A 27,862-nucleotide genomic window follows, 5' to 3' on the forward strand; every position below is an offset into this window, starting at 1 on the left:
CGGCACCCACCCCGTTGACTCTAGCGACATTAATGGTTAAAGTCTGATGCGGCTAGATTTGCGGCCTTTGATTTTCTCACCCGATTTGAGGCTTAAATTTTGTTTTTGCAGGAGACCAGGTTTACGGATATGGGGGCCATACGCAAGGCGGAGAGCGAGTGGAGGTGCGGGTCTTCGTACTGGTCTCTTGCGGTCGAACCGTGTAGCGGGGTGGCAGTCCTTTTTAAGACTGCATCGGTTGAATTCCGGAGAGTTATCGAGGTAGAAATGGGGAGGTGCCTGGTCTTAGACATCTTCATGAGGGGACAGGAGCTTCGGCTCATTAACATCTATGGTCCGCAGTCAAAGTGGGACTGTAAATGTCTCTTCCTGAAGATTAAGCCCTATCTTTTTACGAGTCAGCAGGTGGTCTTTGGAGGTGACTTTAATACTGTCACAAGGCTTCGTGATAAGGGAGGCTCCATTGACCGGCTGGCTTATGATAGTAATACTCTTAATAGCATGGAGGAGCACCGTGAGGAGATCTCCAGAGTGAAGTCTTTACTCAAGAGGTGTCAGCACGATAGGCACACATCTTTGGTTTTTGAGAGGGATTTCGGGAGGTACCGCTCGCCTAACCCCTACAGAAACTGTAAGATGTCAGTGACTTGTAAGGTGGTGACAGGTTTGGTCGACGATACGGGTTCCCTGAACAGATCCAAATCAGGGATCCTGGAGGTGATCAGATCTTTCTACTCACACCTCTTGGGGAAGAGGGATCTGGATCGGAACGTGATGTCAGCTTTCCTGGCCGAGGCCATCCCTGAGCCAGGGGATGACCCCTCGCTTCACGTTTTGACAGAACCAATCAGGGAAGAGGAAATGCGACTTGCCATTGATGGGCTTTGGCCTAAGAAATCGCCAGGTCCGGATGGCTTAACATCTGAGTTTTATAAGACCTTTAGGGACTCCTTGTCCCCCTCTTGACTGAGGTGTTTAACGATTGTCTCTCCTTGGGTGCTCTTTCCCGGTCAATGAGGCAGTCGGCCCTGATTATCCTGTCAAAGGGTAAGGACCCGTCCCGTATTGAGAATTGGCGTCCCATAGCGCTTCTCAATACGGACTGGAAGGTTCTGGCAAAGGTGCTGTTCAAACGGCTGGTGAAGTTTGCACCCCGGCTCCTTTCGGGGGTCCAGCACTGCTCTGTTCCAGGCTGCAGTACATTTAGTGCTGTGCTCGGTGTCCGAGAGGCAGTGAAGCAGGGCAGGGTGGGTCACTGGAAGGGGTACTTGCTGTCTTTAGACCAGGCGAAGGCTTTTGATCGGGTTAACCACGATTACCTCTGGTCCATCCTTCTGAGGTACGGTCTGCCTGGGGGGTTTGTAAATTGGCTAAAGATCTTGTTTCCGCGGGGGCAGAGACTTTCCCGCTCGTGAATGGTTGGTCTGGCCACCCTTTTGAGGTTGGGTCTGTTGTCCGCCAGGGCTGTCCATTGAGCCCGCTGGTATACGTGTTTGCGATAGATCCCCGTGAGGGGTGTTGCGACACGCTGGAAAGCATGGAGCACTTCCTCCTTCAGTGTCCTTTTAATACAGGGGTCTACAACAGGGTGGGTGCTTCCATAGGCTGGCCTCGGCTGGCACACCTTTCCTATGCGGAGTGGGCGTATGGGGCATTCGGATCCCTGGGTGGCCGAGATCGGGGCACTTTATTTCTAGTCAGTTTAGTCATCAGGTTTTACACGTGGAACGCACGGTGCTTAGTGTCAACTCAGCAGAAAATCCTCCCCCGGGACGAGGTTGTTCGGAACATTCTGGGTGGCCTGGTGAAGGTGCGCTCTCTGGAGTATGACAGGCTAGGTGCAGCGAGGGCCTCTCTTCTCTGGAGAGGGTTCTCATTTAGTGTACCTAGGGCTTAGATAAGCAGGTAAATGGTAGGGACAGGTAGATAGCTTCAGTAGGGACAGGTAGATAGTTAGGGACAGGACAGGGACAGCCCAGGGACAGTTAGGTAGGCACGCGGTGAGTTAGGTAGGGTAGTAGGGTCAGGCAGGGAGAGACAGGGAAAGGTAGTTAGAAAAAATAGGGGCAGATATCTAGACAGGTAGGGACGGCTGGTAGAGTAAGGATTGCTAGGGTAGAAGCCTGTCATCTCCGGTTTCCCGGTGGCGGGCTGGGGCTTTTCACGATCAGATTTTTGTTTTGCAGAAGTGAATTACTGATATAGGGCTTACAGGCACCAATCCTGGCTCTGGGTAAGTGTTGTAATATAGAGAGTTATGTAGCATTATATTGTAATGTGAGGTGATGATCCTGTGGCTTACAGGGTTAATGCACCTGTCTTGTAAGCAAGAGGTTATGAGTTCCTCGGTGAGCTTATTTTTCTATTGTGTTTTTTTTTTTGGGTGGGATGGAGGGGTTTGGTGCTAGGTTGTTTGTAGTTGTATTTGCTGTGTAACAAAAATGAAATAAAAAATAAAAAAATAAATTAAAAAAATAAAAAACTTTTTTTTTGTGTGTGTTTTAGATAGATGTGCTTAAGCCAGGTGGCTATAGTGTTTCTTTTTGGGCGATGGAGCAGAGTTTTCTTTGTCAGGTTTGGTATGAAGTGTGTATGTGCGCGTGTATTAATAAAATGTTTCTTCTCTCCTTGGGTGAGGTAACCTGGGGAGGAGGAGATCTGGATGAATTCAAATGTGAAAAGACAAAGGACAGAAAACAACATAAGAAAGAAAGATGGAGGAAGCTTCTCCATTATTAATCTGGCTTAATGTCACCTTACAATAGCAAGGTGACATTAACCCTTCATTACCCCATATCCCACCGCTACACTGGAATGGGAAGAGAGTGGCCAAGTGCCAGAATAGGCGCATCCTCCAGATGTGCCTGTTCTGGGGTGGCTGGGGGCAGATGTTTTTAGCCAGGGGGGGGGCCAATAACCGTGGACCCTCTCCAGGCTATTAATATCTGCCCTCAGTCACTGGCTTTACCACTCTGGCGGAGAAAATTGCGCAGGAGCCCACGCCAATGTTTTCCACCATTTAACCCCTTAATTTACTAACTAGAACGGCCAAATTTTGCACATACACACTACTAACATTAGTAGTGTGGAATATGCAAAAAAAAAATGGAGATATGAGATGGTTTACTGTATGTAATCATGTCTCATATCATGTCGGGTTTAGGAATGAGAAAGCAAAAGCCGGTAATTGAATTACCGGCTTTAAGGCTATATCGCGCTCGATGAAATATTAATATATATACATATGTGTCTCACTGATATATATATATATATATATATATACACATATACATATATATACATATACATATATATATAATATATGTTTTTACGATTTTTTGAGAACATGGATCCATTGTATGTCGGTTTTGAAAGCCTGCGAGAAAATCTCGCAGTACAGATGCCATACGGATTACATACGGAGGATGCCATGCGCAAAATACGCTGACACACCCTGCCTATGGATGACATACGGACCACTATTTTGGGGACTTTTCTGCATATTACGGCCGTAAAAAATGGACCGTATTTTTATACGCTGAGTGTGAGGCCGGCCTTATACAGCTACCACTAGAGGAGTGCTCTACATACAGATTTATACAGTCACCACTAGGGGGAGCTCACTACATACAGATTTATACAGCAACCACTAGGGGGAGCTCACTACATACAGATTTATACAGCCACCACTAGGGGGAGCTCACTACATACAGATTTATACAGCCACCACTAGGGGGAGCTCACTACATACAGATTTATACAGCAACCACTAGGGGGAGCTCACTACATACAGATTTATACAGTCACCACTAGGGGGAGCTCACTACATATATATGCAGCCACCACTAGAGGGAGCTCACTACATACAGATTTATACAGCAACCACTAGGGGGAGCTCACTACATACAGATTTATACAGCAACCACTAGGGGGAGCTCACTACATATATATGCAGCCACCACTGCAGAAGTCACTTTATTTATGTTTTTGTCCTCACAGAATGATGTTTGTTTTTTTAGGAAAGTCCCTTTTTCCTTTGCTCATCCATACACTCATATACTTGTATTCTGGGCTGTTTCTCCGGGCATTATTGCATCTTTCTCTTGTTTCTGCCTCCTGATCTCAGCACATTAGACCTGGTCTCCTCCCTCCTGACATGTTCAGACACAGGAGACGCTATCACCACAGGCCGCGTTCATTTCTATAAGCGGTAAGAATGATAAGCGCTATGTTACTGATGACGATGATGATGATATGCGGCTCGGAGGAGGCAGATCCTTGTGAGTTGTACACGGACGGTCAGAGAATCCAGTTGATCCTCACATTGTGAAGGAATATCCCCTGCCCCCAAGAAACCAGCTCTGGGGGTCCCTCATCCTGCAGGATTCCTTCTGAGGTACGTTATAATATCCTTATTGGAGGGGGGATATGTGGAGGGAGATTAGCAGCAGCGGTGATTGATCTGCAGGCATGGAGTCACTCCATACGCAGGCTTACCAGTAGGGTCATAGGATGCATGGTTTTACGAGACCCTCCATCTCAGAGCTTCTAATTACATTTTCACTTCACACCTGTATTTTCTTTTACTAAAACTTGTTACTTTGCGGTAATAAATTTGGCGCATTTACCAATATACTAACGGCATCTATTTTCTTAATAGTTTTCAAAATTGTTTGCAAAAAGTATAAGAAAGTAAATAATAAATTGTTCAGTTTTCTAAGACACTTTTGTAAATCAATTCCAGGAATTTATAACTTTAGAACCGATCACAAACTTTTTGTTTCCATGTGATGGACATTTGTGCTTCCTCTGCTGCTCTCTAGTGGTCACTGTGAAGAATGCACCACTTTATGCCGATCACTTTATCTGGTTATTTGCTAATATTCTCCTTACACTCTGGTCTAACAGTATTTGGTCAGTATTTTATATCAGTATTTGTAGCCAAAACCAGGAGATGTGATAACACAGAAGTGGCGACGTGTTTCTATTATACTTTTTCTCTGATTGTTTGTCTCCTGATTTTGGCACATAAATACTGATGCAAATACTGACCATTACTGGTAGTGTGAAGGCAGCCTTAGAAATGAAGAGGACTGGATCTCTAGCGCCACCCATTGGATGTAGCAATCCTAAAAGTGAATATTAACCCTTTAAAAAACCTTAGGATGAGAAGCCAAATTAGACACTCTATTTGAAGACACGTGTTTCGGGTTGTTCGCCCCTCATCGGTGCAAAGTGGAGGTCTGATTTGGCTAGATGGTTATAAAAACTTCAGAGCACAACAGAATGCGTTTAGAACATGAGATCCACATGACCAGAACTGCAGCAGAAGCTGGAGCAATTAGGTTCCGAAAAACAGGTGGTGGTCCTGCCGCCACGCTATCTGATATGACACTGTGCTACATCCTGTGGCTGCTGCTCAACGAAAGGTGTTTTTGCTTCTGTTTGCTGCAGTTTAGTTGATGTCAAACAGATACAATAATCAAAAATCACGTTATATATAAATAGGCCGCGAGCACGGTAAATGTATGTTAGAAAAAGTGGAGTCCTCCAACAATATGATAAACACCAAGAGAAAAGGAGTAACTAGAGAAACACTAAAATCAAAAAGGTAGCCTTTATTAATTCAAATACAACACAAAAAATGTGTAACCACAAAACAAATAAGAAAATGGAGGAAACAGGTACACAAGGGAGGGTTGCAGGTCCACAATATGACCTGGGAAAGCAAGAGGTGAGAAGGCAGTCACGTGTATATGACAAAATCCAGCTCGTAATATCAAGTGTTGTATTTGAATTAATAAAGGATACCTTTTTGATTTTGCTGACTCTGCTCTGCAGTATTGCCCATTCTCTGTGTGTGGGTGCACCATATCATGGTCTGAGAAGAGACGAGGGCCCATTGCTGACTCTGCTCTGGGACACTGCTCATTCTCTGTGGGTGCACCATAGCAGGGTCTGAGAAGAGACGAGGGCCCATTGCTGACTCTGCTCTGGGACACTGCTCATTCTCTGTGGGTGCACCATAGCAGGGTCTGAGAAGAGACGAGGGCCCATTGCTGACTCTGCTCTGCAGTATTGCCCATTCTCTGTGGGTGCACCATATCATGGTCTGAGAAGAGACGAGGGCCCATTGCTGACTCTGCTCTGGGACACTGCTCATTCTCTGTGGGTGCACCATAGCAGGGTCTGAGAAGAGACGAGGGCCCATTGCTGACTCTGCTCTGGGGCACTGCCCATTCTCTGTGGGTGCACCATATCATGGTCTGAGAAGAGACGAGGGCCCATTGCTGACTCTGCTCTGGGACACTGCTCATTCTCTGTGGGTGCACCATAGCAGGGTCTGAGAAGAGACGAGGGCCCATTCCTGACTCTGCTCTTTGGCACTGCCCATTCTCTGTATGTGGGTGCACCATACCAGGGTCTGAGAAGAGACGAGGGCCCATTCTTGACTCTGCTCTGGGGCACTGCCCAGTCTCTGTGTGTGGGTGCTCCATACCAGGGTCTGAGAAGAGACGAGGGCCCATTCCTGACTCTGCTCTGGGCACTGCCATTCTCCGTATGTGGGTGCACCATACCAGGGTCTGAGAAGGAGGCTTTATACAAAGACATGATAGAAATGTATACACAGAGGCTGTCATTTTATTAACCACTAGGGAGCACTCACCTCATTTATGAAGCCATCAGTCACGGCTCTGTATGCAGTGAGCGGCCCCCAGAAGAGCTCATAAGTGAGGAGTAAATGCAGTTTAGTGCAGATCACAGGCTGAGCGGCAGTAACATGCTCACCTGAAATGTCACCAGTCCGATCAGATCAGCAGGAAGTTCAATCAATCAATCGTGTGATTAATTTCTATCCAGTAAAAATAATAAGGAGCTGAAAACCCCCCACAAATATAATAATGACCCCAGATCCAGCGTCCGGTGGAGCAGAGCGCACATATGGGACCATTTTTGGCTTCATTTTCAGCAGAGTAATTTATTCCTGGAATGTTATCAGACCGATGATAAATTACAGTGAATGTCAGCCGCCAGGATAAGGGCTAATATACCGGGCAGCCTGCCAAAGACTGAACACCTGCGAATGTCAGGGAGCCGCGCCAAACACTGAGATTACATAGTCCCATTACAGATACGACAAGATAACGCGATAATGGCAGTAACGCTGCGGCTGCTGTTGGGTCTTTTTATTTGATGCATTTACAATAAGGAATATGGAACAAATGTCAATGTCAGGCAGCAGCCGGCAAAGCAAACGAGATTTTTTTGCTGTTTGAAATAAAAAGATGTAAAACACTGACGTGAATGTAACATCACCTCTACTATAAATGTTATCACCTCCTGGTATAAGTATAAATGTCACGAGCAATGTCCACTCGCCTATCCCTATAAGGTGAGCATTAGCGCAGCGCCCCCCACAGGCAGTCACACATCCACCACCACACTCCTTGCTGCCACTGCTCGCCGTTTGGATAGTCCAGAGAAACGCCTGCCCAGGGTGACACAGGTAGTTCAACCAGGCAATACGTTCCCTCTTTGAGGTTGTGGGTACATTTAGAGCATAAAAGAACAAACCTATTAAATTTATACTTTATTTATTAAGGAAAGCCCATAACTCAGAAAGTTACAAGATGAGACAACAAAAAGACGGCAAAAGCAACATAAGAACAAAAATGTACAGATTAAAGAGAGAAATGTCTTACGCAGGGGATCTGTGAGGTTCAGGTGGAGACGCCGCAGGAGTTGGGACAAATCTACAACAATCTGGATCTGACCAGGAGTTTTCTGGATATTATAAAGGGTCCCGTCCACGCCCTTCACCCCTCCTCCAGTTCTGGTGAGAGGAGGACGACTACTTGTATGCAAGGAAATTGCGCATATGTGCACTTTTATTCGTGCATATTTAATCTAAGTACATTTATCAAAGTACTGGCAGTTACAACATGGCAGTTAGACAGGGCAGGAGACAGGCAAGACCATTAAATAATTCTATTCCCTGTACATTTGGAACAGAACAAATACTCACCATATGTATTTGTATATTCTATATGCTGGCTGCTGCATTCAATCACATTCACCGCCCTTGCATTAACTCTTTACACTCCATCCATATCGGCCCCTCTGTCCTTTGCTCTCCTATGTATTGCACTCACACTTTGTTCACATTGCTTAACAGCGCAGATCCATTCAGTCCCACCATCCAATACACGAGATGCTCTCACAAATCACTTAACCATCTGCTCACTCTTTCTATCTTCCTTCTCTTAGTCGCAGGAGACATCTCTCCAAATCCTGGCCCCCCATATTATAGCAAGTCAAACCTCCCAACTGCTACACTCAGAAACCCCTCTAACCTTATTAATATTCCCTGCATGCCTTCTGTCTCTTTCAATTGTGCCCTTTGGAATTCTCGCTCAGTGTGTAATAATAAACTCCCTTTCATCCACGACTTCTTCCTTTCTAATTTTCTTAACCTTCTGGCTTACTGAAACCTGGATCCAGCAGTCAGACACCACCGCTGCTGCTGCTCTTTCATATGGTGGACTACACTTTTCTCATACCCCAAGATCGGAAAACAAAGCACATGGAGGTGTTGGTCTGCTCCTTTCACCCAAATGTACCTTCCAAGTTATCCCCCAAGTACCCTCACTTGTCTTCCCTTCTTTTGAGGTCCATGCTGTCAGACTCTACATCCCCAACTCCATGCGAGTGGCAGTGGTGTATCGTCCTCACGACCCCTTTCATCAGTTCCTGGATCACTTTGCCACCTGGCTTCCTCACTTTCTTTCCTGTGACATCCTCACCCTCATCATGGGTGATTTCAACATCTCCATTGCTTCTCCCCTCTCCCCATCTGCTTCTCACCTTTTATCTCTATCCTCCTCTTTTGGCCTCTCGCAGCATACTAACTCTTCAACGCATGAAGATGGAAACTCCCTCAATTTGGTCTTCTCCCGGCTTTGCTTAGTGGACAATTTCACAAACTCACCTTTCCCGCTCTCTGACCACAACCTTCTTTCATTCTCTATCAAGAACTGCCATCCCGCCCAGGTCACCCTCACTTTCCACACTTATAGAAACATACAGGCCATTAACACCCAGAAACTTATGAAGAACTTGGAGTCATCATTGGCCCCAATCTCCTCCATCTCATGTCCTGATTCTGCTCTGAAGCATTACAATGAAACCCTGCAAAGTGCCCTGGATGAAGCTGCACCTCCTATACATAGAGCAACTCAGCACAGATGACGGCGACGACAACCGTGGCACACGCTGCAAACACGTTTCCTACAGCGGTGCTCCAGGTGCGCAGAACGTCTGTGGAGATAATCTAATCTACCCGAATATTTCATCCATTATAAATTTATGCTTAAAACATACAACTCTACCCTTCACCTCTCCGAACAAACCTATTTCAACACCCTCATCACCTCCCTGTCCAATAAGCCTAAATGTCTCTTTGACACATTTCATTCCCTACTAAACCCAAGAGCACAGGCCCCAACCACAGATCTCCGCGCTGACGATCTGGCCAATTACTTCAAAGAAAAAATTGACCACATCCGACAGGAAATTATCTCCCAATCCCCTCAAACCATGCACTGTCCTCCCTCCCCCACTGCATCTAGTTCACTCTCTGACTTTGAACAGAAGAAGTAATCAGGCTCCTTGCATCTTCTCGCCCAACCACTTGCACCAGTGACCCCATTCCGTCACATCTCCAGTCCCTTTCCCCTACTGTCACCTCTCATCTAACAAAAATATTCAACCTCTCTCTCTCTTCCGGTATTTTTCCCTCCTCATTTAAGCATGCCATCATACATCCATTACTTAAAAAACCATCCCTCAATCAAAACTGTGCCGCTAACTATAGACCTGTCTCTATTCTTCCCTTCATCTCTAAACTCCTCGAACGCCTGGTCCACTCCCGTCTTACCCGCTATCTCTCAGATAACTCTTCTCAACCCTCTTCAATCTGGTTTCTGCTCTTAACACTCTACTGAAACTGCCCTCACTAAAGTCTCTAATGATCTACTAACAGCTAAATCTAATGGTCACTACTCCATGCTAATTCTCTTGGATCTCTCTGCAGCATTCGATACTGTGGATCATCAGCTCCTCCTCACTATGCTCCGCTCCATCGGCCTCAAGGACACCGTTCTCTCCTGGTTCTCCTCCTATCTCTCTGACCGATCCTTCACTGTATGTTTTGCTGGTTCCTCCTCCTCTCACCTTCCCCTTACTGTTGGGGTTCCTCAAGGATCAGTTCTAGGCCCCCTCCTCTTCTCTTTGTATACTGCCTCTATTGGACAAACAATCAGTAACATAGTAACATAGTTAGTAAGGCCGAAAAAAGACATTTGTCCATCCAGTTCAGCCTATATTCCATTATAATAAATCCCCAGATCTACGTCCTTCTACAGAACCTAATAATTGTATGATACAATATTGTTCTGCTCCAGGAAGACATCCAGGCCTCTCTTGAACCCATCGACTGAGTTCGCCATCACCACCTCCTCAGGCAAGCAATTCCAGATTCTCACTGCCCTAACAGTAAAGAATCCTCTTCTATGTTGGTGGAAAAACCTTCTCTCCTCCAGACGCAAAGAATGCCCCCTTGTGCCCGTCACCTTCCTTGGTATAAACAGATCCTCAGCGAGATATTTGTATTGTCCCCTTATATACTTACACATGGTTATTAGATCGCCCCTCAGTCGTCTTTTTTCTAGACTAAATAATCCTAATTTCGCTAATCTATCTGGGTATTGTAGTTCTCCCATCCCCTTTATTAATTTTGTTGCCCTCCTTTGTACTCTCTCTAGTTCCATTATATCCTTCCTGAGCACCGGTGCCCAAAACTGGACACAGTACTCCATGTGCGGTCTAACTAGGGATTTGTACAGAGGCAGTATAATGCTCTCATCATGTGTATCCAGACCTCTTTTAATGCACCCCATGATCCTGTTTGCCTTGGCAGCTGCTGCCTGGCACTGGCTGCTCCAGGTAAGTTTATCATTAACTAGGATCCCCAAGTCCTTCTCCCTGTCAGATTTACCCAGTGGTTTCCCGTTCAGTGTGTAATGGTGATATTGATTCCCTCTTCCCATGTGTATAACCTTACATTTATCATTGTTAAACCTCATCTGCCACCTTTCAGCCCAAGTTTCCAACTTATCCAGATCCATCTGTAGCAGAATACTATCTTCTCTTGTATTAACTGCTTTACATAGTTTTGTATCATCTGCAAATATCGATATTTTACTGTGTAAACCTTCTACCAGATCATTAATGAATATGTTGAAGAGAACAGGTCCCAATACTGACCCCTGCGGTACCCCACTGGTCACAGCGACCCAGTTAGAGACTATACCATTTATAACCACCCTCTGCTTTCTATCACTAAGCCAGTTACTAACCCATTTACACACATTTTCCCCCAGACCAAGCATTCTCATTTTGTGTACCAACCTCTTGTGCGGCACGGTATCAAACGCTTTGGAAAAATCGAGATATACCACGTCCAATGACTCACCGTGGTCCAGCCTATAGCTTACCTCTTCATAAAAACTGATTAGATTGGTTTGACAGGAGCGATTTCTCATAAACCCATGCTGATATGGAGTTAAACAGTTATTCTCATTGAGATAATCCAGAATAACATCCCTCAGAAACCCTTCAAATATTTTACCAACAATAGAGGTTAGACTTACTGGCCTATAATTTCCAGGTTCACTTTTAGAGCCCTTTTTGAATATTGGCACCACATTTGCTATGCGCCAGTCCTGCGGAACAGATCCTGTCGCTATAGAGTCCCTAAAAATAAGAAATAATGGTTTATCTATTACATTACTTAGTTCTCTTAGTACTCGTGGGTGTATGCCATCCGGACCCGGAGATTTATCTATTTTAATCTTATTTAGCCGGTTTCGCACCTCTTCTTGGGTTAGATTGGTGACCCTTAATATAGGGTTTTCATTGTTTCCTGGGATTTCACCTAGCATTTCATTTTCCACCGTGAATACCGTGGAGAAGAAGGTGTTTAATATGTTAGCTTTTTCCTCGTCATCTACAACCATTCTTTCCTCACTATTTTTTAAGGGGCCTACATTTTCAGTTTTTATTCTTTTACTATTGATATAGTTGAAGAACAGTTTGGGATTAGTTTTACTCTCCTTAGCAATGTGCTTCTCTGTTTCCTTTTTGGCAGCTTTAATTAGTTTTTTAGATAAAGTATTTTTCTCCCTATAGTTTTTTAGAGCTTCAATGGTGCCATCCTGCTTTAGTAGTGCAAATGCTTTCTTTTTACTGTTAATTGCCTGTCTTACTTCTTTGTTTAGCCACATTGGGTTTTTCCTATTTCTAGTCCTTTTATTCCCACAAGGTATAAACCGCTTACACTGCCTATTTAGGATGTTCTTAAACATTTCCCATTTATTATCTGTATTATTAGTTCTGAGGATATTGTCCCAGTCTACCAGATTAAGGGCATCTCTAAGCTGGTCAAACTTTGCCTTCCTAAAGTTCAGTGTTTTTGTGACTCCCTGACAAGTCCCCCTAGTGAAAGACAGGTGAAACTGCACAATATTGTGGTCGCTATTTCCTAAATGCCCGACCACCTGCAGATTTGTTATTCTGTCAGGTCTATTAGATAGTATTAGGTCTAAAAGTGCTGCTCCTCTGGTTGGATTCTGCACCAACCAGTAGATTTGGTTTCCAGTACAATCTCTATGCTGACGACACCCAATTATACACTTCTCCTGATATCACGCCAGTCTTTTTAGAAAATACCAGTGATTCTCTTACCGCTGCCTCCAACATCATGTCCTCCCTCTATCTGAAACTGAACCTGTCAAAAACTGAACTTGTGTTCTCTCCCTCTACTAACCTATCTTTGCCTGACATTGCCATCTCCGTGTGCGGTTCCACCATTACTCCCAAGCAACATGCCCGCTGCCTTGGGGTCATCCTTGATTCCGAGCTTTCATTCACCCCAAACATCCGATCACATTTCTAGAATTCGCCCTTTTCTTACTTTCGACTCTGCAAAAACTCTTACTGTTTCTCTTATTCATTCTCGTCTGGACTATTGTAACTCTCTACTAATCGGCCTCCCTCTTACCAAACTCTCCCCGCTCCAATCTGTCCTGAATGTTGCAGCCAGGATCATATTCCTCACCAACCGTTACACCGATGCCTCTACCTTGTGCCAGTCATTACACTGGTTACCCATCCACTCCAGAATCCAGTACAAAACTATTACCCTCATCCACAAAGCATTCCATGGCTCAGCACCACCCTACATCTCCTCCCTGGTCTCAGTCTACCAACCTACCCGTGCTCTCCGTTCTGCTAATGACGTGAGGTTAGCATCCTCAATAATCAGAACCTCCCACTCCCATCTCCAAGACTTTTCACGTGCTGCGCCAATTCTTTGGAATGCACTACCGAGGTTAATACAATTAATCCCCATTGTTTTAAGCGTGCCCACGGCTACAAACACTGCTCTGCCATCTCTGTGCAGAGCTCACTCACTGCCTCTGAGCATAAATCTGCAGACACAGCTCTCCCATCTCCCTGCAGGGCTCACTCACTGCCTCTGAGCATACGTCTGCAGACACAGCTCTCCCATCTCCCTGCAGGGCTCACTCACTGCCTCTGAGCATACGGCTGCAGACACAGCTCTTCCTGCAGAGCTCTCCTTCCAGATCTGTATGTATACAGCACAGTATATCTATACACTTTCCCTGCTCTATAACCAACATGTGTTAATACACCGTGCCCCTACAATGTATCTATTCATACATATCCCTTTCTCCATCCACCCATGAGGGGCAGTAGGAGATAATCTTTATTGTCAGGGCTGATGTTCTGGTGCTTTGTGTAACTTCTGAATACTGTATTAGTGCTTTGCAGGGAACACCCACTGAGCTCTCACCCTGCAGATGCACAAATGTCAGAAGTCAGGCCATCTACTTTGTATAAAAACCCGCAATGGATTCACCACCTGACATTATGCAACTGGGTTCTCTCCATCATCATGTATCATATAAAAAAGTCAAATCCCAAACAAAGTTTTGATACATAATTATGATTCTATATTATACACACACACACACACCAGCAAATAGAAATGCAATAAGTAAAAAGTAATTAACTTTCACCCCTGGTGCATGGAGTTTTTCCAATATGGTGGAGCATCAATGGCCGCATAGACACAAAACTTTAGCGATGAGACTCTGCTAAATGGGATCCACACACATGGATACATGTCAGTTGTATGGACGCTCATCACACCTCCTGTCTAGCGACATCTCAGGGCTAAAGATTTGTGTCTATACTGCCATTGATGCTCCTCCATATTGGAAGGACTCCGCTAACCACATATGAACGCTTGCTTATTGAATTGCTATGTGCTGGTATTCATGTGAAGTTACAATAATGAGTCAGAACTTATTCATATGAAGAAATAAGTCACAGGCTATTTAGATTGTTTCCAGTACAGATACATGTAATAAACTGCAAAATGACAAAAATTATAAAACTATTGTGCAATTAGCAAAGTAATGAAACTAGAGTATGAAGGGTCATACATGTAACTGTGCATGCCTTCCAGGGTGACCGACTGCTCACAAGCAACATGGACACAGAGGGAGAGGACGGTTGTTTCGAGGGGTCAGACAGACCAGAAAAGACAAATAAATCTGTGAATGAAGGGAATCCCATAGACGCAGTCACACGAGCATGGGATCCATCCAACCATCAGCAGGTGGACGTGACCCTGGAGGAGATGATATCTGACATCCTGATGCCATACCTGCCCAGGTTCACGTTGGACTGTAAGTAACAAGCAACACAAGACATCTCATTTTCCAGCATTAGGGGATCATGGATGAGGGTCAAGGATTGGGGTCAACAATGAGGGATCAAGGATGGGGATCAATGATGAGGGTCAAGAATGAGGGTGAAGGATGAGGGCCAAGTACAGGGTGAACATTCATCTCTGGTCTAGTTATGTAAAATTGTCACTTTTTAAAAAGGTTTTCCCGCGAGCAGCGCGTAACTTATCTGCAGAGTACGTGGCAAATGTAGGATTGGTTGGGGGTCCAACCACTGCACCCCACCTAGCACGAGAAAAAGGATGCAAAAGACAGTGTGTTAAGAGAGGGAGTGTGCAACTATGTCTACCCACCATGGTTACATGACAAGAGCAGCATTCACAATTCTGCCAGCTCTTAGTAGAAGCAGTTGACCGCTTGTTATCAGATACCTTTAACAATGCAATTTTCTCTGCCAATTTTTAAAGCATCAAATCAAGCTCTGTGCAGACAAACTAGATCGAAGCTTTAATGGCTTCCACCTCCTGACTTCATCCACCTCCAGGGACTAAACGCTTCCACTGGCGACAGCTTCTCTTTCTATATTTACATATGCCACAACGTATCACTAATACTTTATTTCTATCCACAGCAAAATCAGAAGCATTCAAGAAAAAAGTGAAGGAATTTAATATGGAAAAGTTCCAATTGTCGAAGCTCAGTCTCATGGACGTCTTGAAGGTCGGACAAGAAGATCTAAGAAGGATCATTCCTCAGAGATTTGAAGAAGTCCCTTGGTGTTTTCTGCAAAAACTTATGGCTTTGAACAGCAGCGCAAGAAATACAAGACTGAACCAATCCCTGGATACAAATCTTAGCTTGCAGCAGGACGATGATATGGATTTCATGGATGATATGAACAATTCGAGCTCCGTCCACCCGCTGGATATTCTGTGCATCCTCCTACATTGCTCCGACAGCTTCCTGCAGCAAGAACTTGTCACCAAAATGTCCATGTGCCAGTTTGCGCTCCCTCTTCTTCTTCCCACTGGAGATGGTTCCGGTAATACATTCATGTTGTGGTCAATGAGAGAGATTGTGAAACGATGGAGACCTCAATTCATGATTGATAGTAAAGGATTCCAAGAAGACAACTTGGTGAACATCCCTTTGCCAGTCTTCTCTTTTGTCAGGTTGGGACAATGCAATTTGTCCAAATCGAGAATTTTAAACGGTGTTCTAAGTTCGGCTCATAGACATCACGATTTCTTTGTCCACCAGAACATGGATGGTGCCAATATTTTACGGGAAGTATCAGATGGAATTTTGGAAATTGCTTGGTTCTTTCCTGGTGGGCAAGAAAACTTAGACATATTCTCAGAACCAATTGCAGTGACCAATCTCCGAGGTGACCTTGAGTCCAACTGGGAACAGTTTAGCTTTCTAACCAAGGTGTCTACTGCAGTTTTCATCTTTATAGAGCATATTGATGAGACACAGTACCGACTGCTAGCAAACGTGGAGGAAACAAACACAAACTACTTCATTATCATAGCTCCACAATCACGAGGCATAAGTGGGGAGACACAAACATTCGTAAAGATGTTGTACCCTATACTTAAGATCAACAGGAAACATGTCTTGGTGAAGAATATTTCAGTAAATGATACAGAACTGGTGAAAAAATTACAGTCAATTATTGCCGATGTTATCAAGTCTTCCACGTACTATATAACTCTGGAGGAAATGTCTCATATTGCAGAAGATTTAGGGATACCTGTGGACGAAAGCTCGGAGGAGCATCAGAACACCAGGAAGCTCGCTCTCGACATTACAAAGAACATTAAGGATGTTGTCCGGTATAAAAAGGAAACCATGAGATTACAAGGTGATCTGTGCCGACAGCTGGAAAACAATGAAAAGGAGATGTGTAGGATGAAAGGGCTGGGCAGCAGCAATGCCGAGGACTACAAAATAAAACTGACCAAGAAATGTTCTGATCTACGCAAGCAACAACGAGAACTTGGTCTTACGGAGGAGATAGTAAGGTTCATCACAGCAATCAAGGACTTAACCAGAGTTGAGAAACTTTACTTTCTGAAGTGGATGAAGCTTAATCTTGACTGCATCTCTCGGAAGCACATGAGATCCATACAGGCAGAGTACAAGGAGCACTGCTATAACTCCAGTGCCAACGCAGACAAGTTGAAAGACTTGGATCAGATATTACTAAACAGCTCGTTAGGGATAGAACATTTTATCAGGGAGGTGGGACAGATTTATGAGGCCCAGTGTTCTGTGGCAAACAACTGTATTGGGTGTGAGACAGCATTGAATCAAATTCCAGGAACTGCCGCTGATCTCCTGTTGGATGGGTTCCCATTACAGCTGATTGATGGAGATGTCTCCAACATTCCCTTACAGTGGATAACTGATGTCCTGACTGAGCTGGATAAGAAGACTGGAGGACAATCCAGGATGAGGGTGATAACTGTGCTAGGAGTGCAGAGTACGGGGAAGTCCACCCTCCTGAACACCATGTTTGGTCTACAGTTCCCTGTGACCAGCGGTCGATGCACACGAGGAGCCTTCATGAATCTGATTAAAGTGAAGAAGAACTTCCAGGAAGAACTAGGCTGTGACTTCCTTATGGTAATTGACACTGAAGGGCTGAAAGCTCCAGAACTGACTTCTCTCGATGACAGTTTTGAACACGACAATGAATTAGCCACATTAGTCACTGGGTTAAGTGACATCACCATAGTCAATACAGCCATGGAAAATACAGTGGAAATGAAAGATATCTTACAGATTGTGGTCCATGCATTTCTAAGGATGAAAGAAGTTGGCAAGAAACCCAACTGTCAGTTTGTCCATCAGAACGTGAGTGATGTGTCCGCACATGACAAGAATATGAGAGATAGGCAGAAACTTCTGGAACAATTAGATGAAATGACAAGAATAGCTTCAAGAATGGAAGAAAACGATAATGTGACAAAGTTCTCTGATGTCATGGACTATGATCCCGAGGAACACAGCTGGTATGTTCCTGGACTTTGGCACGGAGTTCCACCAATGGCTTCGGTCAACACCGGGTACAGCGAGAGCATTTTTGAACTGAAAAAACATCTTTTTGAAACATTGAAAAAACAGCAACTATCAAGAAAATCTCAGAGGATAACAGATTTCATAAAGTGGCTAAAAAGTTTGTGGAATGCTGTAAAATATGAACATTTTATCTTCAGCTTCAGAAACAGCCTGGTGGCCGAGGCGTATAACCAACTTGCGATGAAATATTCAGAGCTGGAGTGGAAATTCCATAAAACAATGTACAAGTGGATGATCGAGACAGAGAATGAGATATCAAACCAATCTGGTTCAGAATTGGATACTGAAATATGGACCAGAATCAAGGATGACATGCAAGAAACGCTACAGGCAGAAGAAAGGGATATGCTTGGAGACCTGGAGAAGTACTTTGATAGTGGCAACAAGTACGCACACTTGGTAGAAAGGTATAAAGAAGACTTTCTTAAAAGTGTGTTGACTCTCAGAAATGAAATGGAAGAGAATTTAAAGATTAAATGTGAGGAAGCGATCCGCATACAGAGAAGAAAGCATGAGATACAGTTCGTTCAGAACAGCTACTTGAAGATCATCGAAAAGAAAGCTGCCGGCCTCCTGGATAACTACAAGAATATCAAATGTCAACTGAGCAATGAAGAACTCGAGTCTGAGTTTGAAAACATTTGGAATAAAACCTTACCAGGATTACAGATGAGCAGCTTAAAGAAACATGATGTCAGTCGAGAGATGGTAGAACAGTTGAGGAAAGACATGAGACACAAAGCTGGATATATCAACAAGAAGCTCAATGAGATACAAAGTGTGGATGACCCTGGGCAAGATGGGTTGAGTCTGGATAAGAAATATGTTCAACCCAGCTATTATGAAAGCATGCCAAAAGAATCTCTTACAGAATACTGGGAAAAAGTAAATGATCTTGTGGCCTCCTTAAAAGATCAGTGCAGTAGGCATGTAGCCGAGCAAGTGAACACAATGAAGGATTACCACCAGACCTACAGCCAGGAGCTTCTAAACACCATAACCGAAAGACTAAACCAAAATGATATTAAAGCCCTCCACCTCACTGCATTATTTGAGCTGGACCTGAAACTTCAACTCTTGGGTCAAGCTGCCCCTTTATTCCAGGAGAAACATGATGGTTTCTTCCAAGAGAACAACACAAGGTTATGTCTCGATAGCCTGAAACCTCAATACTTTGCTATGTTTAAAAATGTTTACCAAGAAAAGGATGAGTCTCAGCTCAGAGCGCAGCGGTTCTGTGAGGCTTGTCTGAAGCCTTCTATCACAGACTACGTGTATAAAAACTTGGGTGGAGAAATCGTGAATGATATATTAACGAGTGGCGACTCCATCCAGTACAGCAGCAGAACCTTCTTCCAGTACACGCTGCTCAAGGAGCTCCTAGAAAACTCAGATTTCACTCAGTACATAAAGTACAACCATTACGAGACTTTCGTGAAGGCTTGGATAATAAAATACATCATTGACAAGTATAAGGAGTCCACCTCTCTGGAAACCTTAAAATCAAACATCTTGGTTTCCATCATGAGGAAGATAAGACAAGTTCTTAGAGACCCAAATGTGAGGGAGAGTTCTAGCGTGTCACAATGTTTGAAGACTTTTTGTTCGATGCTGAAGAAGGACTTGGTCATAGCACAGAATGAGATGAAGGTCGTCATATTTCAGAATAATGCTAGTCCCGTGCAGTTCTCAGCAGACATTGAAATGTTTCTTCTGGGAGTAGAAATACAAATTACAACAGAAATGAGACATTTTACGATCAGTCACATCCTCTCTAAGGCATCGGTGAAGCCTCAGGAGGAGTTGTTCAAGAAGGTGTTTGGTTGTGGGAAGCAGTGTCCATTCTGTAAGGTCCCCTGTGAGGCCGGAGCGGTCAACCACAAGGAGCATTTTGCCTCCGTTCACCGACCACAAGGGTTAGGAACATACAGGTGCAAGGAGTCTCAAGTGCTGTCCCATTCCATATGCTCCACCGATGTTGTCGGTAACACAACCTTTATAAACTCAGACACAGAGTGGAAGCCTTGCCTCTTCAAAGAATACCGCAAGTTTTACCCAGACTGGAGCATACAGCCCGACACCACCATCGGGGCTTCAGATTATTGGAAATTTGTCTTTAATATGTATAATAAAACGTTTTCAGATTATTATAATGCTAAGCCGGCTGAGCTGCCCGAAGAATGGTCTCAGATCACTAAAGAGCAGGCGCTCCAAAACCTGAAGGAATACTTCAACATGAGGTGAATGTCTACTCTAGAGGTTTAGACCAGCGAGGACATCATGTTTTCATCCAGAAGATCCAACCAGAAGGAGATTTCTTCACTTCCTCTCCAACTCTTGTAAATTGGACTCATTCTCTAGTGATCTAAGTCAACTTCTGTACAAACATTGACATCATCTTAGTATCTATAAAAGTGGTCTCTAGCCTGTAGTCCATCATCTGGTGCTTTAGAAGTGCAGCAAGTTTCAGCTTCCCAGCGAGGCGCCACTCGCTCACGAGAGGAAGTCAATTATGTTACCTGGGTATCTTCAGACTAAGCACGACTATATGACCGCCGTAAGAGGAGTGTCTACAGCCATGTCAGGGGATGCTGGGGGGGGGGTTGGACCTTGACAATAGTTAAGAGTCACCAGGACTAGGCTATTGTCCTAAATCGATTTTTCACAACTCTAATGAATGTGTTATCTGCATCGTTGACCCCAGCCAAGAAAGCAGGCTCTATAGATCCCAATATTACAACTTTCTGAATTTGCTGATGTTAAGGGAACCTGTCACCTGAATTTGGCGGGACTGGTTTTGGGTCATATGGGCGGACTTTTCAGGTGTTTGATTCACCCTTTCCTTACCCGCTGGCTGCATGCTGGCTGCAATATTGGATTGAAGTTCATTCTCTGTCCTCCATAGTACACGCCTGCACAAGGCAAGATTGCTTTGCGCAGGTGTGTACTATGGAGGACAGAGAATGAACTTCAATCCAATATTGCAGCCAGCATGCAGCCAGCGGGTAAGGAAAGGGTGAATCAAACACCTGAAAACTCCGCCCATATGACCCAAAACCAGTCCCGCCAAATTCAGGTGACAGAGTCCCTTTAAACCCTAATAAAAAGAGGTTTTATCTGGTTATCGAGATGCCTGTGATGTGAGTTTTCCCTGCATTCTTCTATAAGGGGTGTACAGATCTTGCAAAAATACTCTGTGGTGCCAAAACTTAATGTGATCATGGTGTAACCCTCAAATATGAGCAGATTGACTTGCTCATTATAGGCAGCAATCGAATGCAGAGGCGCACCTACTTGTGCAAACCAGGGAATAACGTCATGCAGCATTTGGGGAGAAATAATGTGGTTCGTCCAGGGGCAGCAAAACTGACGTGCTGCAGAGTCTCCACCATGAAGAGCTCGACCAGTGGCCAGCCACAAAGGGGAAGTAAAACCAGGTGCTACGGCTCTCCCGTGGTTGGACATGTGGCTAACAGTCGGCTGCAGACAGCCTTCATCAGGTTAATAAAGTCACTTATTTTCTAGTGGCCTTTTATCCACCTGTCCCACCAGGCGAGCGGCGTAGCTTGTAAAAAGCAGCAGCTTAGGAAACTTACTTAAATCCTATCTGTTAAAGAAAAAAGGGATTTTTAAATTTTGTTTACTGCGCATTGCTTAGGTTACTTCTACAGTTTATCAGAAGTGGCCTGTCTCCTAGGCAATGAGTGTTGCTTTTAGGTGGCGAGATCCCTGCGATCTTCTGATGCTACAAAAGCAGAACTGCCTCAAAGCAGCATCTGAAACTGGCACCAGTGCTGCAATGGTGCAAACTGGATATTTAGGAGTGCTCTGTCACAGGGAACCAGAATGCAGAGGAGCTCTCTGCCTCCGAAGGCCAGCCGAGAATAAACCATTAAAATCTGCCGATATGGCCAGATGCCAGCTATTCAGATATCAGATGTGCTACCGACAATTATGTCTCCCCTTCCCCATCAAAGACTTCAAAACGGCTTCTATGAGTGGCATGTAAATTAATTAGGGTTTTAGCAGGAAATTCTGCAGATTTTTCCAAAAATTGCAGCAAAGATTAACCCGAAGGCAAACAGCAAACATCCAGGGGGCAGTCTGAGTTTGGCACAGCCCCAGCGGGCGGCCATCATTGGTTGTAGACCAGCGATACATCCTTGATACACTCCACGAGTCCCAGGAAGTGACACAATGGTCATCACCCCAGAGGATGAAGAGCAGAAAACGGCAAAATCCAGTAACAGAGACAAAAGGAAACAAAACGATATGTAAAAACATTCCCTTTATTATAAAATCCCATAGGAAATGGAATGATGAAGGAGCAGCTCCATGTGGAGCTGCCGATGGTCGGACCCGCGGGATGGACGCTCGTCGTCTTTTGTTCCGATGGCTGCACCCTGTAGTGTCGATCACGCAAAGTGAGGCGTCCAGCGAGACATTTCCACATCTCCCAAGACGATTTCTGCTGCCATTGTTTAGAAACACTGCGTAACTGTTGCGGTTTATTCCCTGAGAGCGTTGACTTCTCGCACATCTCACGCTGCAGCGCTGACGCAGAGGTTTGGTACAAATGATCATTTATTCCCAGACGTCACAGCTTTTTTTATTTGGTGCTTTCACCTTCCGATGACGCACGATCAGTCACACGAGTTGTAACCAGTGAGCGAAAACTGGCGCCACTCTGAAAAAGGAGAAAATCCTAAAAACCGTAAACATGGACCAGTAATGTAACACCGCCATGAAGCGCTAGAGACCAGCAGCGCAGCGCTCGCAGCCCGTGACCTATCGGTGATATAATGCAGGAAATGTAGCAGGGGCCATACGCATCAGTTTTTCTTCTTCTTGTTCTTCTTCCTCTTCTTTGGCGGCGTGCTCGCTGTCAGCCACTGCAGCCTCTTGACGTTGAGGAGCAGGAGGATGAAGTTTATAACATAGGTGGTGATGCAGATGACGCAGAAATCCTCCAAGACGTAGAAGAGGATGTAAGCGAGGTACAGCGAGCCAGCGATAGACACGAGCGACGTCACCAGCAGCGTCACCGCGGCCGCAGCCAGCCCCGAAAACCCTGGAGGAGGAAGAAGAGCGCAGAGAGTAAGGATGAGAACTGCCGCCAGCTACGTCGCAGGGAGGGGGCCCACTCGGAGAGAACTGCCGCCAGCTACGTCACAGGGAGGGGGCCCACTCGGGAGAGAACTGCCACCAGCTACATTCGCACAGGGGGCCACTCAGAGAACTGCCATCAACTACATTGCAACGAGGGGGCCACTCAGAGAGAACTGCCGCCAGCTACAACGCAGGGAGGGGGCTCACTCGGAGAGAACTGCCGCCAGCTACATTCGCAGAGGGGGCCACTCAGAGAACTGCCACCAACTACAACGCAAGGAGGGGGCCACTCGGAGTGAACTGCCTCCAGCTACGTCGCAGCGAGGGGGGGGGGGGGGGGTCACTCGGAGAACTGCCGCCAGCTATGTCGCAGAGAGGGGGCCACTCGGAGAGAACTGACGCCAGCTACGACGCAGAGAGGGGGCCACTCGGAGAGAACTGACGCCAGCTACGTTGCAGAGAGGGGGCCACTCGGAGAGAACTGACGCCAGCTACGACGCAGAGAGGGGGCCACTCGGAGAGAACTGACGCCTGCCACGTTGCAGGGAGGGGGCCTAATACCGGGCACCCTCTATTTGCCAATGCAGGTGATGGGAAAAGTACAGTATGACAGGAAAGGGTTAAGCTGTTGCCATGCTGGTACATTGAGGTCCCCTTTGGGTAACTAACAGCTCCTAGTCTGCAGGCGCAGGGAGCGGACATAATGGGACCGCCGGGGTCCAGGGGCGGACAGCGTGCATCTGTTCTCTGGTATCAGCCATTACGTACCCAGCACAATCTGCAGCGCGTAGAACAGGACCCCGAAAACGCTGTTGGGCTGATTCAGGAGACTCTGCGCCCCCAGGACGTGCTCCACCAGCCCGAAGCCTCGGCCCCACCTGGAAGAAAGAAGAGTGGGTGAAAAACCGGGGAGAGCGGCGACCCCATAACGCCCCGGCACCGGGGAGAGCGGCGACCCCATAACGCCCCGGCACCGGGGAGAGCGGCGACCCCACATCATCCCGGCACCGGGGAGAGCGGCGGCCCCCACAACACCCCGGGGAGAGCGGCGACCCCACATCATCCCGGCACTGGGGAGAGCGGCGACCCCCACAGCACACAGGGGAGAGCGGCCACCCCCACAGCACACCGGGGAGAGCGGCGACCCCACAACACACAGGGGAGAGCGGCGACCCCACAACACACAGGGGAGAGCGGCGACCCCACAACACACAGGGGAGAGCGGCGACCCCCACAACACACAGGGGAGAGCGGCGACCCCCACAACACACAGGGGAGAGCGGCGACCCCCACAACACACAGGGGAGAGCGGCGACCCCCACAACACACAGGGGAGAGCGGCGACCCCACAGCACACAGGGGAGAGCGGCGACCCCACAGCACACAGGGGAGAGCGGCGACCCCACAACACACAGGGGAGAGCGGCGACCCCACAGCACACAGGGGAGAGCGGCGACCCCACAGCACACAGGGGAGAGCGGCGACCCCACAGCACACAGGGGAGAGCGGCGACCCCACAACACACAGGGGAGAGCGGCGACCCCACAGCACACAGGGGAGAGCGGCGACCCCACAGCACACAGGGGAGAGCGGCGACCCCACAGCACACAGGGGAGAGCGGCGACCCCACAGCACACAGGGGAGAGCGGCGACCCCCACAACACACAGGGGAGAGCGGCGACCCCACAACACACAGGGGAGAGCGGCGACCCCACAACACACAGGGGAGAGCGGCGACCCCACAAGGCAGAGATGCGGCGACCCCACAACACACAGGGGAGAGCGGCGACCCCCACAGCACACAGGGGAGAGCGGCGACCCCACAGCACACAGGGGAGAGCGGCGACCCCACAGCACACAGGGGAGAGCGGCGACCCCACAGCACACAGGGGAGAGCGGCGACCCCACAGCACACAGGGGAGAGCGGCGACCCCACAGCACACAGGGGAGAGCGGCGACCCCACAACACACAGGGGAGAGCGGCGACCCCACAACACACAGGGGAGAGCGGCGACCCCACAGCACACAGGGGAGAGCGGCGACCCCACAGCACACAGGGGAGAGCGGCGACCCCCACAGCACACAGGGGAGAGCGGCGACCCCCACAGCACACAGGGGAGAGCGGCGACCCCACAACACACAGGGGAGAGCGGCGACCCCACAGCACACAGGGGAGAGCGGCGACCCCCACAGCACACAGGGGAGAGCGGCGACCCCCACAGCACACAGGGGAGAGCGGCGACCCCACAACACACAGGGGAGAGCGGCGACCCCACAAGGCAGAGATGCGGCACTCACCTGGAGGTGAACACCTTGGAGCAGCTGATGGACGGGTTAATGTCGCACAGCGCCCGGTACTCGGCGTCGTTCTCCCGGGAGGTCTCCACATGATAGGCGTACACCGACAGGGCGATGCCCAGAGCGCAGAGCAGGAGCCGCGCCGCACGCTCCCAGCCGGGGACCTGCACAGCCACCGCCGCCATCCTCACCTACAGCTGACGTGTCCGCAGCCGCCAGTCACACAGCGACCGCCGGAAGAGGCGGGGTCAGGGGAGCGGAGCCTGCTGGGAAGTGTGGTCCGCAGCCCCCAGTCACACAGCGACTGCCGGAAGAGGCGGGGCCAGGGGAGCGGAGCCTGCTGGGAAGTGTAGTCCGCAGCCGCCAGTCACACAGCGACTGCCGGAAGAGGCGGGGCCAGGGGAGCGGAGCCTGCTGGGAAGTGTGGTCCGCAGCCCCCAGTCACACAGCGACCGCCGGAAGAGGCGGGGCCAGGGGCGCGGAGCATGCTGGGAAGTGTGGTCCTCAGCGGGAGGCCGAAGGCGGGGCTAACAGAGCGGGTATCTGCGGGTGGAGAGAGGCGCTGGGTCCTAGCGCCGCCTGTCCCCCCATACGGAGAGCGGGGCCCTGTACTGACGGGTCCCGGAAACCATCAGCAGTGCGCAGAGCCGCTGTATGAGGAGGGCAGGGTAATGCATGAGCAAGACAGTCATCCAGACGGGGAAGGGTTAATGACTAGATTTAATTTAATGTTAGGGTAGTTGTAATATATGAACATAAAATGATACTTATTAGTTATCACAGCTACAAATGTCCAATAATAATGTGACCCGCGTGCTGACCCCGAACGGTAAAAAGGGGTCTGTCCAACCATCACAGCAATCCATCAAAATGTGAAGACCCGGAATAAGAAAGGTCAGCGAGACCCCCCGACTCCTGGCACGAAGGGGCACGGCCGCGGGGCTGAGAAAACCGACACCGCGGCGATCATTCTCCGTACATCATGGAGCACCGGGAAACACCACCAGGAGGCAGAGACGGCGCAGGGTCCGGGTCACTCTGACCACAGGACGGTACCTGAATAACGGGCCGCAACAATCAGAACCGCAAAGTGGAGAGAAGGGAAAAGAAAAACTGGCCGCATCGAGAAAGGGTTAATGACTCAGGTCAGCATCACTCACCCCAAAAGGAAGAGGGCACCATACAGTCATCCTAAGGAGAGCAGGCACCATCCCACCGCCTCAAAAAGACGAGGGCACCATACCGCCGCCCCAAAGAGAGCAAGCACCATCCCACCGCCCCAAAGAGAGCAAGCACCATCCCACCGCCCCAAAGAGAGCAGGCACCATCCCACCGCCCCAAAGAGAGCAAGCACCATCCCACCGCCCCAAAGAGAGCAGGCACCATCCCACCGCCTCAAAAAGACAAGGGCACCATACCGCCGCCCCAAAGAGAGCAAGCACCATCCCACCGCCCCAAAGAGAGCAGGCACCATCCCACCGCCTCAAAAAGACAAGGGCACCATACCGCCGCCCCAAAGAGAGCAAGCACCATCCCACCGCCCCAAAGAGAGCAAGCACCATCCCACCGCCCCAAAGAGAGCAGGCACCATCCCACCGCCCCAAAGAGAGCAAGCACCATCCCACCGCCCCAAAGAGAGCAGGCACCATCCCACCGCCTCAAAAAGACAAGGGCACCATACCGCCGCCCCAAAGAGAGCAAGCACCATACTGCGGCCCCAAAGAGAGCAAGCACCATCCCACCGCCCCAAAGAGAGCAAGCACCATCCCACCGCCCCAAAGAGAGCAGGCACCATCCCACCGCCCCAAAGAGAGCAAGCACCATCCCACCGCCCCAAAGAGAGCAAGCACCATCCCACCGCCCCAAAGAGAGCAGGCACCATCCCACCGCCTCAAAAAGACAAGGGCACCATACCGCCGCCCCAAAGAGAGCAAGCACCATACTGCGGCCCCAAAGAGAGCAAGCACCATCCCACCGCCCCAAAGAGAGCAAGCACCATCCCACCGCCCCAAAGAGAGCAAGCACCATCCCACCGCCCCAAAAGGAAGAGGGCACCATACTGCGGCCCCAAAAGGAAGAGAGCACCATACAGTCGTCCTAAAGAGAGCAGGCACCATCTCACCACCCCAAAGAGAGCAAGCACCATCCCGCCGCTCCAAAAGGAAGAGGGCACCATCCCGCACAGCCCTAAAGAGAGCAAGCACCATCCCGCCACCCCAAAAGGAAGAGGGCACCATCCCGCACAGCCCTAAAGAGAGAAAGCACCATCCCGCCACCCCAAAAGGAAGAGGGCACCATCCCGCCGCCCCAAAAGGAAAAGGGCACCATCCCGCCGCCCCAAAGAGAGCAAGCACCATACCGTCACCCCAAAAGGAAGAGGGCACGATTCGGCAGCCCTAAAGACAGCAAGCACAATACCACCGCCCCCAAAAGAAAGAGGGTACAATACAGTTGTCCGAAAAAGAGCAGGCACCATACCGCCGCCCCAAAAGGAAGTGGGCACGATCCGCCGCCCCAAAGAGAGCAAGCAC

At 48.1% G+C, this 27,862-nt stretch overlaps 3 protein-coding genes across 3 annotated transcripts; 2 read left to right on the plus strand and 1 right to left on the minus strand.

Annotated features, from left to right (window-relative positions):
- The first annotated feature begins 4,295 nt into the window (after positions 1-4,295).
- On the plus strand, positions 4,296-20,311 carry LOC138645628 (up-regulator of cell proliferation-like). The gene is made up of 3 exons (XM_069735074.1): positions 4,296-4,396; positions 14,615-14,837; positions 15,469-20,311. Exons 2-3 carry the CDS (start codon positions 14,639-14,641, stop codon positions 20,166-20,168), a joined length of 4,899 nt encoding a protein of 1,632 aa, XP_069591175.1. The 5' UTR covers positions 4,296-4,396; positions 14,615-14,638; the 3' UTR covers positions 20,169-20,311.
- Positions 20,312-22,197: 1,886 nt separating this feature from the next.
- LOC138645644 (vitamin K epoxide reductase complex subunit 1-like protein 1) lies at positions 22,198-25,577 on the minus strand. The gene is made up of 3 exons (XM_069735088.1): positions 25,332-25,577; positions 23,802-23,911; positions 22,198-22,995 (listed from the first exon to the last, which is right to left on the minus strand). Exons 1-3 carry the CDS (start codon positions 25,514-25,516, stop codon positions 22,757-22,759), a joined length of 534 nt encoding a protein of 177 aa, XP_069591189.1. The 5' UTR covers positions 25,517-25,577; the 3' UTR covers positions 22,198-22,756.
- An 890-nt stretch (positions 25,578-26,467) lies between these two features.
- On the plus strand, positions 26,468-27,583 carry LOC138646213 (serine/arginine repetitive matrix protein 1-like). The gene has a single exon (XM_069735675.1). The coding sequence runs from the start codon at positions 26,468-26,470 to the stop codon at positions 27,581-27,583; it is 1,116 nt and encodes a 371-aa protein (XP_069591776.1).
- Positions 27,584-27,862: the final 279 nt, after the last annotated feature.

The sequence above is a fragment of the Ranitomeya imitator genome, chromosome 7 (assembly GCF_032444005.1).
Source record: "Ranitomeya imitator isolate aRanImi1 chromosome 7, aRanImi1.pri, whole genome shotgun sequence".
Lineage (NCBI taxonomy): Eukaryota > Metazoa > Chordata > Amphibia > Anura > Dendrobatidae > Ranitomeya > Ranitomeya imitator.